This window comes from Phalacrocorax carbo, chromosome 15, assembly GCF_963921805.1.
Source record: "Phalacrocorax carbo chromosome 15, bPhaCar2.1, whole genome shotgun sequence".
NCBI classification, from domain to species: domain Eukaryota; kingdom Metazoa; phylum Chordata; class Aves; order Suliformes; family Phalacrocoracidae; genus Phalacrocorax; species Phalacrocorax carbo.
In genome coordinates, this window is record NC_087527.1 from 947,648 (window position 1) to 962,670 (window position 15,023).

A 15,023-nucleotide genomic window follows, 5' to 3' on the forward strand; every position below is an offset into this window, starting at 1 on the left:
AGCATTTTAGACTCAGCAACGCTATTATTCGTAGGGCTTTATTTCATGAGTGGCAGTCTCAGTGTTGCAGTTGAAGTCATCTACCACTGTACGTAGTTCTCATAGTTTAGCTAGCAGAGGTGTTTAACACTGAACTGTGTATTCAGCACACCTGAACATCCCATCTCTACAGAGTAAAATTGTGAATGTATGTGCAGATAAAGCATAACAGCCAAAGAAAGATGGACCAAAGGTAACCTGTCCCTTATGACTACACAGTCAGACTTCCTCTGAAATGCTATTAGTGTTCCTCTCCTTTTTGCCACATAAGTAGGAGTTTCAGGAAGATGGCTGTTCTCACATATTTCATCTGTGTTCTAATTTCTCCACAGACATTAAAAATATGTCTGCAGAATTTAATTTTATAGATGGGCAAATACGTGGATAGTGAATGCATATGCATGGAAGCTGAAGGATGATAAAAGCCTGAAATTCCAATGTTGAGTACCCTCTATAAGCAGTAGCACCAATGAACATCAAGCTGTAGAAAAGGGATAAAAAGAGATCATAAGAGATTAGCCCTTCAGGCTGTTAAAACACTACGTAAGAGTGAGCTTCAGTGTCACTCCGAAATAACCCAGATGCTTACTTCATTTGATTCTAGATACTGGAATCAAAATCAATGTCCATAAGGATTTGTCAGTGTATTTTGATTTTTTTTTTCCCCTTTGGGCTAGTTCTGTTTGACTCTTTGAACATGAAGAGCAAGGGAGGAAAAGTCTGAAGAATTGGAAGAAAACAACTAACTCCTACTCAGGGTCTAATTATAAATAAGATATGCTTTTCCTAATGTCTCTGAAAACGAAGAGAAAGAATTAGGGGCAATGCTTTCTCGTGTCAAGACGAGGTTACTAAACAAAAATCAGATATAGAAATCTGTTACAATAGGAAGGCACTAATGTCAAGACAAGAATCTCCAGACAGTGACGCGTAAGTCCATGAGTAGGCCAGTGAATGGTGAATCAGTTAGTGTGGTGCAGAGAAGAAAATGGTAGTGGATAAGCTGTATAATCACTACAGAACATAAGAATATGGATATATTATGTATCTGATAAGCTATATCAACAAAAAAGGGCCAATTCAAAAAGTGCTGACAACGATTTACTGGAAATATCACGTCTTTGCAAAAATCATTTAAGAGAGATTCCATACTCATATAATAGTCTCAGACACATGGAGACAATGATGGAGGCATGACAGAAAGATATAGACAAACCCAGCAAAGCTACTAAAAATTAGCTAACAATCTCCCCCCACAAATAAAATTCTCTAGTGTGATATTTCTTATGGCCTAGTAAAATTGCCTCTCAAATTTGTCCCCTAGCTGCCTTCTAATAAGAACAATTTTTCTAAAAAGGCTTAGGACTCATAATGAGTATTTCATTTGCAGTAAAATTCGAGTATTTCTGAAAAGTTTTATCAAAACTCAGCTTAAGTGAATGTTCTTTCCCCTGAAGAACCATAGAAAGTGCATGCAAAAGAGGTTCAGCCATATAAGGTAAGCTTGTAAAACAAAGGGAATATTTTTGAGAACTATTTTGTAGTCTTGGTTCAAACCTAAGTATAATTGCTTCTCAAACCTATCACTTAGCTCCCTCTAATAAAAAAAATCTTTGTAAAGAAACTGTATTAGCAACCGAAAATACTGACAAAGGAATTAAAAGTACAAATGAGTTGAAATAATTTCACACCACAGTACCAATAAGAGATTGTATAAAGTGATATATAAAGAACCCCTTTCCTACATGCATGGGATGTGAAGGGAATAGTTTCGCCTCTTCAGTCTTAAGCTGGTTTGGAGGGAAGGAGTTGGTTGCAGACCCAGATATGGCAGTAAAAACCAACAAGGAAACACAAAGCCAACGGTGAGATTTCTGGGAAGTACCACTCTATAGGTTTGTCTGATATTTGTTTCTTTTTGGTTTGTGCATTTTTCCTATGGCTTGGAAGGAAATATTGGCATCTTCCTCCCACTGACAGCAGGAAGTGACTGCTGTTAACTTCCGATACAAACTCCGGAAAATATGTCAGAAGTCTCACCTATGGACTTCCTTTCTTTAACCACTTTGTGGATTTTCTCCTCCTCAATTGATATAAATTCCTATTACCAGAACTGTGGAATCCCCTAGGTCACCTGACAATATTTTAATCAATACCGTGATTCTATGATAAATCCTATTGAATAAGCAGCAGTCTAGACAGAAGGCACTGAAGATGCTTCACGTACTGATGAAGTTCACCCTGCCTCAGGGACCTGGTGAATGGCATGTGTTATATAAAATACACATAAATTTTGGGAGGCTTTCATATTTAGGCATTAAAGCCGCTGCAGTTATTCCAGCCATTATCAAAACCATGACCGTGTAGTTGGCATTTTTAAGGATCACAGGAGCTCTCAATAAACAATTTTTAATGAACAAATTAAGTGTGAAACTATGTTGACATTACACAAAAGCAGTACAAAATAAACAACAGTGAAGGTGGTCGCAGTTGGCCCCTTCGCCAGGACAGGGGACTGGAGCTTTTCAGGGTAGCAGAAATCCACAACAGATGGTTCTGCACTGTGACAGACATCCTATGGAGAGCTTCAGTACTCCCTTCCACCAAGCCTGTTTGTGAAGGAAATTCTCCTTTCTCCCAACCTGTTCCCCCACTTTATCGTTCTAGAGAAGTCTATATGAATTGGTAATCAGTTGTGAGAGTTTCAAGAGTTCTTTGAAATTATTATTTTAGGGCAAAAAGGGAAGAAGACATAGCTGCATATAAAGGGGTGTCACACCCATACAAGCTCTAGAGGATGTCACGGAGATGATACAGCTCCTACATGTACATGTGCAGTATACTACATTTGACTTAAGATACTCTGAAAAGAAACTTCAATATAGATGTGCGTACTACTCATGGGCGGGATGTGTCTGATCAGGAACAACAGTTAAGGCTGACTAGTCATCTTCTTCCATAGAGGACCGGCAAAACCAGATCATTAGACCTGGCTAAAAGAACGCCTTCTGTAAACTTAGTGAGATCCAGTTAGATTTGAAAGATCATGTAAAAGTTTCTTGGAACAATTTCCTCCCCAACACCACTTATGTAATGCACCTGCTGTAACAGAACAAGGATTCCGGTGTCCTGGAGTACTCCAGCAACTGATATTGGTGAACAAGCTTTCTAAAATGTAAAACTAAAGATGTGTAAGGGAGTAAAAGAGAAGTAGAAAGCATTTTAAGGTTAACCTTCTGATTTTACAGTATAGATTTTAATTCTTCCTGAAAGGCAGATGTTTCAAACATAAATACAGCATGTTTAGGATGCACTAGATGATAGAATCATTATATGTTCCTATCCACAAACTCCCACCTCTTAAGCAACATATTTTACAAGGCTGTCAAAAAGTAAGTTCAAATAAAACCCTATAAAGGTTAACTCAGGCAAGCTGAATGTGATAGCAAACACATAGTTGCATATGCGTAAGTGTTCATATATTTTTCCACAGTCACTTCATTTGTGTGCTGTGAAAACTAGAAGCTAATAGCATTAAAGGGAATTAAACAGGAATAGTTATTCATCGAACAAGGCAAATCAGCCATTTAAACAAAAACAGTTAAAACTTTAAATTTAAATGTTCCATACTAATTAAAAACAATATCTGATTTATTATTTTTTTAAAACTAATTTCATCCCAAATTCCAATTTGAAATCCTGGAAAAAAATAGGGAGAAAACTGTCAGTTATTGCTATTTTACCTTCAGAATTTCCCAATACTTGCAAAACATGGTGTCCAAATGAACCATGCCTGTACACCAGGATGTCACTACTGTCTACCTTTTTAAGTGGTGTTTGGACTAACACTTAAGCAGGTGAACATTTAGCAAAAAGGCACAAATAAAAAGGCACCAACAAAAAAAGGCACGCGCGCACACACACACAAATCCGCTGTCATGTGAAGAGCACCTCCATTTCCCAACAGGTACATTAAATATATAAATAAATACATACATACATAAAGGAATCTTAGCTTATGGCTTTTTACTACAGGTTGGGGGTGAGGTGAAGGAAATCACATTTGGGGCTTGGAACTCAGGGATTACTGCCCTGGGAGTGTAAGCAGGTGTGCGAGAGAAAGAGGCCAAACACTGGGGAGGGGGCAAAGGAAGGGAAGGAAAGAGAATAAGGAGCAGAGGGTGCACTTACTGTTTGGTTATCTTCATACAGCTTCAAGTCATATCCACTCAGCTCCACACAGAAAATTATTGCTGTAACCCCCTCGAAACAGTGGATCCATTTTTTGCGTTCAGATCTCTGTCCACCCACATCTACCATTTTGAAAGTCAGCTCTTTGAAGGTGAACTTATTTTCTACAATCCCTGTGGTCATGTCCCGAGAACGCAGAATATCTTCCACTGTAGGGATGTAGTCCAGTGCTGCGATCCTTTCTAGGTCATTCAAGTAGTATGCAGCGTTATCCTCTAGGTGGTACTCATTGGAGCGGCAAAAACACTCCTGCACACCAGGGTCTGCCCAGAGCCGTTTCATGACTCCCAGAAGCTCGGGGGTAATCTCGCCTTTGCTCTCAGCTGGGCCTGTCAGGGCAAAAAGCTGCACAGCATCATATGCTCTGTCAGGATTGTGAAATTCTATCTTAAGGGTGGCTAAAGCCCGAATGATACGTGTGAGGGAGTCGATTGCATTATAGATAATCAGAGGTTTGTATTCCTTGCAAGCCTCCAGGTTAAAGCCACCACTATGAATGATTTTCATCTGCTTTACGATAGTACTCTTCCCAGAATTGCTGGTACCCAGGAGGAGGAGTTTAATCTCTCTTCGTTGTCGCTGGCTTTCAGAGCGCAGGTGGCGGTCAATCCTACGGGACCGCCGCGCTGCCTCTTTCTCCTCAGAGCTTTGCCGACATCCCATGGTATAGCAGGCAGTTACAGAAGGGAAAGGTTGGAGATTGTCTCGTTCTGTTTGTGCCTCTGAAAAAGATCTGCGGTGTCGTTCAGTTCTCGTGCCAGGTACACCTGGAACAAAAAAAAAGTGGCTTTCCAATACCTGATGCTCCAAGATGCCTGTAGCACCTAATTCAGTCCCAGCAGGGGTGCAAACACGTGTAGATATGCAACCATAGAAATAGTCTCTTCAGTAGATCTCATGGCACTCCCCTTTCCAGTGCAAAAACAGCGGCACATTCCTGTTAATGAAGGGACACTTCCCTTTGCCACATTTTAGCTAGATACATCAAATACTCTTTTCTGTTCTGCATAATTATTTTGCTGCCTTATGTCCAAAGGTAAGGAGCCGCACTTTCACCTTCTTTGCTCTAGCCCTTGTCTTTTAACTGTATTTTCTGGTTGCTGCGGTGATGCTGCTAGATAAGGCCGAAGCTCTTTTCAATGGTGCTGTACTTATTTTGTTCCTCTTCTCCCTCTTCTTCAGCTGATCCAGTTCAGCTCTGTAAATCTGTGCTTTCCACCTGCCAAACAATGAGAAGAGAAATGAATGAAATGAGAGACTCCACTTCCTTGCTGCAAACCACTCACTTTCTCATCCTCTTTTAGACTTCTAAACCTTTTATTATCCCGAACAGAAAATACAGATGGAAAAATATGTGAAGGAAAGCAAAAATCTAAAACCCTAGGAAAAATGTAGGGATAGCTGAAGCTTGCAGACCTAAGAAAATCAGGTTTCTGAACAATAGTAAATCAAATCTCCCTTTCAGCCTTCTGGGTTTTATTATCTACACCTACATGAAAACAAACAGTGCTGAGCTGTGCCCCAATTTCTCCCTCAGCAAGAGCTTATGGCAGTGCTTTTCCTGCACAGTCCTGTTCTGACTGGTTTTCCTGAACTAGAAAATGAAACAGACTCACAACTACTTTTCCCAGTCTCTCTATTTATATCAATATCTTGTACTCGACAGATGTCCTCCCAAGTTTTCCTTCCTCTTTTCTGTTTGCACTGAACATTTAAGTAACTAAATTAGGAAGCAAAAGGAGGTGATTAGTTTTGCTCCATGATTTTGTAAAAGGGAGAGTTACTGATCTTTGCAGAATACAGTAACAGATCTTCTTTCCCCTTGGCGAACAGTACTGTTACACGTACTACCTGCACCCTCCTTAACTGATAAAGCAATACACTGCTACAACAAACTTCGTAAGCTTCTTTGCACAGCCAAGCTAAGTGTTATTAAGCCTCCTCTCTTCCATTTTTAATACAGAAAATTCTGAGATGCAGTAAAAGCGAAGAGTGAGTACTAGGCAACTGTTTTATACAAAAAGCACAGGAAATGCCATCCCAACCAGGGGCTGACAGCTTTTCAGTGACTGTTAGAGCAATTATTCTTTCCAGGGGTTAAGCCTACTAGTTGGAACTCTGCAGAAGGCAACAGCAGGAAGCAGTTACCTCTCACAGAGGGAAAACACATTACTAATAGCTGATCAGTCATAACTTGCCTCTTTTCTAGGAAGGGCTTGCTGCTCCCACTAAGCCCTGAGCACAGTGGGCAGCAGAATCACAGAGGCCATGGCTTCCTCATCGTATGCTGGCCCCAGCCACTCTGGCACATACACTGCTGTCTGTTTGTGTGTGTCTAGAGGTCTTCAGTGAGTATCTTTACAAACTAAGCTGCATGCCACTGAGACACCCTCTGAAAAGGCTTAAGAAAAATTTCAGAGCCTACTAAAGAAATATAACTTCTACTACATTTTAATAAGACTCAGTCTCCCAAAGTCCATTTTCAAGTTGCTCTAAAAGTCTGGAAGTTTCTACTGCATGAACTTACTAGCATTTCAGTGTAGGTGACAAAGCATTAAAATATATAGTGAAGAGGATGATTCTACACTACTAGGACAGAGAGAGAATGATCCAAGCCAGATGTTGAACCTCTAGCTTTTGTGAGAAAAGAAATTGAACTATAACTTCTTGCAACCTCACATACTTTGCTTTCTTTCTTTTAAGCATCACAGAAGAAATTTTAGTGGACAAAAGATGTTTCGGCACTCCAAAATAGTAATCTGTAAATAAGTATTTGAAATGGAGCACTGGATTTACCAATATGTATGTTTCCTCTCCCCACATTACCTACATCATAGGGTAAGATTCACTGAGAGAGATACACAGCAGGATGGGGTGGGTCTCATTCCTATTTGGCCACACTGCTCTGGTTGAAAAATACGAACTTATATTTACATTACTTTTATTTTAATGTGTAATGTGTATTCATAAATGCATATACCTTTAATAGTACATGCTCTGTAAGATACTGTTTTACTGTTGAGAATTTCAGCTCCTGGTTTGTCTTGCCAAAAGTCATTATCAGCCAGGGATTTCAGTGAGATCTTGCTTCACCTCCCCACTAGCTGTCACCGTAGTAGTAATTAATTATGTCAAATAACAGCTCAGCCAACCTTTAAATAATGCTAATTGAGATATAGGACTGCATAAAAACTTCGAGGCGGGGACTTCATAGATACAGATAAGGACAATTACATCAGCTGCAGTACTAAAGAAGGGTTACATGGTTAAAATAAAGTAAAAAGCCCAGCTTTTAAAGTTTCTTAGCATCTTGCATTTACATGAAAAAACATTGTTCTTATAACATTTATTTTGGAGGGTAGAAAGGAGGAAATAAATTATATATCCAGGATTTCATTCCACAGGTGGCAAAAACAAGCATAATGATCTCAGACTTTTCTCTTTAGCGAAAGGTAATTCTTCTGTTATTTGTATATTAAATTTTTGTCAAAATGGGCTATCCTAATCTTAGTTTCCATATTTTGTATAGCTTTCTCCCTGGACATATTTAAAGTCACTTACAGATCTTTTCTAATTTACGATGGGCTGACAAATGGGAAGGTAGAGTCTATGTGTCTGCTCTCAGATCCAAGCCCCCACTGGTATGCATCTCTGGGGCCTACAGTTCCGTAACGGCATCCTGGCGTTAGGCAGGTTTCTGCAACACACTGGATCCCTTTCAGCAGTTTCCAGTACATAAATGTGAAGGTACCTGGGAGCGTGAAATGTGCGTGTATGGGAGGACAAACAATTATGGCAATCATTGTTAATCCCTTAACATCAGGGAAAAGGGTACAGAGACTGGACAGTCAGTAGATGACAGTTTTACATATTTGTTTTACACATTTGCTCCTGAAGTTTCCTGGATTGTTAACTTGGGACAGTTGAGCTTGCAGTCACTCACTCTTAAACACTTTTACTGATTCTATATTTATCTTTAAATCCCTTCCTAACTCTAACCCTGCTTAAGGGAGATACATAGTTGAACCAGTGTAGACCTGGGTAAAATTAATGACTGCCAGGATGAGTCAGTATAGGTCAGGATTGGTACTGGTGTATTGAGGAAAGCTTTTTACTTTCTTGGAGAAGATTACCAGATGATTGTTGCAAACAACTGCAAAATTCCACAACTGGAACTCTGACTAAAAAACATGAACACTTAAAAAAACAGTATATGAAGTATATTGATTAAAATGTGCTTCAATATCCCACTCATTCCCATCTTTCCTTAGATTCCCAGAACACTGTTAACACAGCCATTTCCAGAACAGCAGCTTTTCCTCAGTTCTGAAGATCTTCTATACAGTATTTCAACTTCCCCCTCTTCGTTCTTGTTCCTATTTAAACCTGCCTTCTCACTATGTTCTTTTAATCTCTGTGCTCTAACACCTGCCTGTAAATCCATCCCAAAACCATATGCACGAAATTAACTAGAACAAAACTTCTACAGTGGCCAATTCCAGAAACTAACCATAACAATCTTATTCTCCGTTGTTCCAAACTAGTTATCTAGTCATTACATCAAGTCACCTCTGCATGACAGTTCGGAGTGCTTATCCGTCATCTGTGCCTGTATGGACCTTAGTGTATGAGCAGGCTTGTAATTTAAGCATTTTGGGTAACCTGAATTTAAGATGTCTGAATCCTTTTCCCCAAATGGACTGTGCATTGCTATTACCTGGTGTAAAATTCTACAAAAGAGTGTTACTATCAGCTGTATTTATCTTACTTCCCTTTGCATATCAGAAGGGCATTCGCACAAAGACCAGATTAATCAGCAGAAAGTTAAAATAATAGCATACACATTAACAGAATGGTAATTAGCACAACTTTACTTTAATGCATCAAAGATGTGGAAAGGAAAACCCTCCAAAATAAGGAGTTATACTTTCTTCAAATAATTGGATTTTTAAAGGGTCATAGAAAATGAAAAATAAGAGTTGAGAAAGCTATTTCTTAATGAGTAACTTGCCAGCTACACAGAGAGAGTGAAGCTACTGTATTAGATATCAGGCCAAAGACTTATTTTCATTAATAAAAATTAGAGTTGGCTCCATTAATCGTGCTTATTTTGACAAATTCAGAACATTTAAATCTGGTTTTCCTTTAAGTCCTTATCATTGGAGGTTTCATTTTCATGTCACTGATAAGGCCACTGGTTGAATTCTTCTTGACATTTTCTACATATCTCTGTGACTAAAGATGAAAAATTCTGCAGGAAACACATATGGGACTCCCTCTCCTCTCTTTACAGACAAGAAGCAAGAGGCTATGTTCCTTCCAGAATGCATCAGTACTTCTGATAAATCTGGAGATTTTATGCCCGTATAAGATAAGCAGATCTTTTTTAAACTTTATTTCACTGGCCTCAATAATTGCTTATGACCATTCAGTAGAAAGACACTTTCAAGAAAAAAATTATTCTTTTCAAACAGCTTGTACGTCCTGTAGAGTATTTCCTGTGGCATATTTCCACAACACATTCAGATACATCATTCATACCCCACAGCATTTTACGTCTCAGCTATTTTGCTTGCCGTTCATTAATGTGTTTAGCACAGAAAAGGATAGAGTAGCACCTCCTTATCGTAGGGAAGACTAGGAGTATGTAAACACAGTGTAAATGAGTTTAACACTACTAAATCTCCTTATTTTTTTTTCTTCTAGGCATTTCTATTGCCTATATTGCAATGATATCTGGATCCCACTATTTCAAGTATAAATTCAGTGAGGTGGTTGTATTACTACTTTGTAAAGCAGAGTAGTAGATATTATTTCCAAATAGTTCACTACAGTAAGAAACTTATTTAAATAAATCAAACTTTTCTCACATACACTGAAAAGCATCTTCCATATTCACAGTCACTACTTTTTAGAGTTCAGAAAACTAATAACTTTACAAACTATTATGTTACTACATTTTATTGTCATGGCTACATAAAGATGAATTGCCTCTCAGTAGTTTTACTTTTTCTTGGAACATACTCAGAAAATAAGGTGATCTACAATTTGTTCTGTTGTTTAGATCAGGTTTCATATTAAAAATGCAAGTATTTAATGGCTGTAAGTTTCTAATTAGATAAAAGTCTTTTCAGTTACTCTAATGGAAAGCCCTATTGCTTCCTTTCACAGCGCACATTTCTCTCTAAACTTTGTTTAAAAAAATGTTATTCTTTGAATGAATCATAGAATCATAGAATGGGCTGGGTTGGAAGTGACCTCAAAGATCATCCCATTCCAACCCCCCTGCCATGGGCACCTTCTACTAGACCAGGGTGCTCAAAGCCCCATCCAACCTGACCTTGAACACTTCCAGGGATGGGGCATCCACAGCCTCTCCGGGCAACCTGTTCCCATGCCTCACCACTCTCATAGGGAGGAATTTCTTCTTTATATCTAACCTAAATCTACCCTCTTACAGCTTAAAGCCTCGCAGAGGTGATCAGCTCTGGTGCAGGCACGTTCCACATTCACCACTTACAGGAGGGTTTCCTGAGCTGAGGAAACTCCAGGGGAACCAAATCATACTGCGTATGTGCATCTAAACTAATATATCTACCATCTACTGACAATTGAAGCTATTCAAAATTTAAGAAAAATGTATTTGTTAAAACTGATTAATATATAATCAGTTATATAATGTATAACGTGCAATCTTGTCATGACTACAGTGGGTAGTTTTTCCCACAAAATAAAATTAACATGCCCCAAATCCTGAGCCAACAGTGATCTTTTTCAGTTATCAAAGAAGTAATGGCAAAAAGGTAATTTCTGGAGTGGGAAGGATACTTGAGCAAAATTCTGCACTACTTTATTATATAAATCTGTTGAAGCCCATTTAACTGAGCAGGTCATCTAGTACTAGCACGTTCTTCTCTTCATACTTTTATAGCCAATAAAACCAGCCATTACTGTTGATTTCATATCTAGGCTTGCTCTTTGCCCCTACACATCGCTTCTGTCTTGCTCAAACTGATCTCTGTGTTTGCAGTCATAAACAGTTATCCCTTTTCTCAGCATGTTCCCAAGTAATGGGGGGGGGGGGAGTGGAGGAAGGAGAATGACGCTACAACAATACGATTCCATTGTAAAAAGTTTCCTAAGGGAAGATCTGAGTATTATCTCTTGTTGCATTAGCTACTGGCACATTATCATGGAATGCAGAGTTACAGAATCTACCTTGAAAGGTGTTGCCCCCAAGATTTGATTGAATGGAGCTGGCTTCTAGGCTGAGAATAAAGGCAATGACTGTTACTATCACAGTCAATATAGAGACTGTGCATACAGTGTGCTGCTAGCGGCAGGAATTTCAGCTGGCTTTGCAGGTGCAAAGCTACATTCTCCCTCAAATGCAAGTGGTACCAGAAGTCTAGTAATTTAGCTTCACTACCACCAGCCCCCACACTCAGAGCTTTAGGAGCCTAATCTTATTCAGATCTTTACAGTATTTCTGTCCTAGTAGCCAGATGATACATATAATTTTTCCTCAGTAGTACCTAATTTAAGGAAGTAAAATGAAGTTCAAAAGGTTGCAGCAACTTTCCACAGCAGTTTTAGCAGTAGTTGCCAGCGATCTTGGTTAATTCAGGACTCATATTCTATTCAGTATTATAGAACATACACTACCAGAGGAAGAAAACAAAACCTTACCCAAAGTATACTTCCCCAGCTTATTGGTTCTGATCGCTTCTTCTTTCTCTTTACCTACCTGAAAGTTCAGAGGTAGTGGACCTGCCTGTTTGAGCACTTACCATGTAAAAGCAAATGCAAGAAAATCTAGCAAGAAGTAGCACAGCGCACATCTAAGAGTTATAAGTGTAAACTAACCTAATGCAATCAGTTTCTAATGACTATACACACCCACAGAGGATTCCAGTACTTTAATAAAACCTTAATTTTGCAGGTTTTAACTTTCAATCACTTCTTACACTATTAACGAAAGAGAAAAAGACATGAGGGAGTATATACCAGGAAACACCCGAAGTATTTTACTGAGGAAGAAGTCAAGCGTTCCACTAAGCAGGCATCACTTTTTTTTTTTTAGAGGAACTGAGGCTAATAAGGAATGGGGAAATTGGTTCAGATTTTTGAATACAGGAAGGTAGCCAGAAGGAGTCCCAGAAATGTATGCATTAAATAATAATAATATTGAAATAATTTCACATAAGTTAGCTTACTGCTTTATGTATGGTGATTAAAGTGGATTTATTACAGAATAAAGTTGTTTTAAAACTGGCCACAGGCATTACTAACATTCTCTTTAGACAATCATTGAAATCTGAAAGAAGAACAAAAAAAGCTGACAGAAGAAATAAACTGGATGAATTTTTTTCTTAATGCAACCTCTTAGTTGATCGCACACCTTTTTGTGGCTGTTGGCCGACAATATTATTTATGTTGCCAGTTTCCATTGCTTAAAGCTCTGGGAAAGTACTTATATTGAAAAATATCTCCATTGGATATCTACCTCTAAATAAACGTCTAGGGAAATTCTTCATATGAAAAATGGCTTAGGCACTTCTGAACAGAGCACTTGGGGGAAAAAATGAATTGTTTCATCCACACTAAAAGAAATTGAGAACTTTCCTTTAAAAATCCCACTATACCTTCAAACTTTGAGCCAAGGATGTGAAATTCAACAGAAAATGAGCTTCACGGTGTGGGTGTGCATTTCCCATTCTCACAAACAGGAAGTTTAACTTACAGATTTTGAAAAATTTTACTTTTAGCTAGAGTAGAGAAAGATTCCATTTCAAGAAAACACTTGCTAGGCAATAGTAATTGGACTTGCTGGCCTGGCTTAGGAGAAGGGGAAAGAAAATATTTTAAGGAAAGCCAGAAACAATCTGTATCCACTAGAACACGTGTCTCTCCAGAGCCAGAACCATAAACCAGAGTTACCAAACCTGATCAGGAACTTTCTGCCCTGATATTCCCTCTATCTTTCCACATATAGGGTAATAACCTGTTATTGGTGGTGTTCACCCTTTTATTGAATTGAAGCTTCATCTTGCAGATGAGCTGTACAGATACCAGTATGACCTCTTGTGACAAACAATGACAAAAAAATTTAGATTGTTTTGTTTGAAAAAAAAAAAATTTGGGAAATTCCACGGTATTTTAGGAAGATGAATATTCAAATACTCAGAAGTTGCATGTACAAGTCATGGCAAAACTTTTAATTACATATTAAGGCACTATAATCCCATCCAAAACAAAGGGTGGGCCAAATCTAATGACCTAACAAGAGAACATACCAGAGAAAGCTGTTGTCTTTTGTGGTTTATTTGTTACAGCAGTTAAAAGGCATATTCTATTAGTCAAGTGAGTGAAGACAGAGGTGTCATGATTTAATTAGCTGCATGTTTGGCTGGACACTACTGAATTCTACCCCTCTTTGTCATGGTAGTTCTTTGTGATGTTAAGTAAGTCCCTTAAGCCATCTTTTCAAAGATGATCTCTGCTTTTGATTTTCATTTCTTAAATGCCCAACTTGAGCAACTGTTTGTGATCACGGAATGCACGGAGTTTTCAAGTATAATCAGCCTCAATGGTAGCTGTGTTGTATATATTAAAATATTGAAAAGTAATATTTTTTCACTTGATCTCTATTTAAGAAATAGGGCCTAACCTCTACACTAACTCCCAAGGTAGAACAAGAAATGAATTAATGTCTGTGCAATAGATAACAAAATGAAAGTAGTAGCAAAGTCAGTCAAGAAATCTGTATTGATAGCGCAGTCTAGCTGAAGTACATCACATATCCAGACTGGGACCACACACACACAATAACCAATACAGAATAATGGAAGTTGCTGAGTAAGGAAGGGGTTCTTAAAGGAAAGTCAGATCAAGTAATTATAAACCAAAACATCACATACATGTAGGCAGATGTGCACATGTTAGGGACAACCAAGGTTACCAAAGAAGGTATAAGGACAATGATAAAAAAATTTAATTCAGAAATCCTCAGGCCAGGGCAGGGAATGAGAAGGGCACTGACCAGGACTAGTGCCGTACTCCTTATTATCACCAGCACTGACTGTAGCAGCCCAACAGACAACTGCTTCCAGCATACTTTCCAGAAGGATAGCTGGTAGGTCCATTAGGTTCTCATCTGCCGATTCTCACTGTGATTTTATAAAAATACTCAGATCTGCGGTATAAGACCTGAGCTCAGCTATTGGAATTGCCACCTAGGGATACATGGCAGAAGGACGTTTTACAAGGAAATAGTGGAGAACCCAAAGAAAATGACTTGCTGCTATTACATGTAGTCATAGACCTATCGGTATGTAATCTACATGTAACTGATATATAAAGGAATAGATTTTCTGCAGTGAGATATTATATTCATAGCTTTAAACATCACATCTTTACCTATCATTCAGAAAACATCCAACATATTTTAGCAGTATCAAAATACAAGTTATGCTAGTTAGTGGTATAAGTATATCACCCAGGCAAAATTTAGCCTTGATCCAAGTTTTAGGGAAATATAAGAACCTATAGTAAAGGCAGAGTATTCCTTATGAACTGAATATTCAATCCGTGCTTTTATAGAGATAAATTTTGATATTTCGTAAGTTTGCACCAGCTCAGCTAAGGTCCAACCACAGTAGAATACAAGAACCTACTAGTTATTTTTCTTTTAACTATGCACACCCCACTTCCTTCAGCAAGTTGGAAACATA

At 38.4% G+C, this 15,023-nt stretch overlaps 2 protein-coding genes across 3 annotated transcripts in view; one reads left to right on the forward strand and one right to left on the reverse strand.

The window, feature by feature from the left end:
* Window positions 1-15,023, forward strand: part of RSPH14 (radial spoke head 14 homolog) — a 115,147-nt gene that overhangs the window by 62,575 nt on the left and 37,549 nt on the right. The gene's annotated exons all lie outside the window — the stretch shown is intronic.
* GNAZ (G protein subunit alpha z) overlaps window positions 1-15,023 on the reverse strand; it is an 83,127-nt gene that overhangs the window by 51,486 nt on the left and 16,618 nt on the right. The window contains exon 2 of the mRNA XM_064465966.1: window positions 4,231-5,509. Coding sequence (XP_064322036.1) covers window positions 4,231-4,953 — 723 coding nt within the window. The 5' untranslated portion in view covers window positions 4,954-5,509. The remainder of the gene's footprint in view (window positions 1-4,230; window positions 5,510-15,023) is intronic.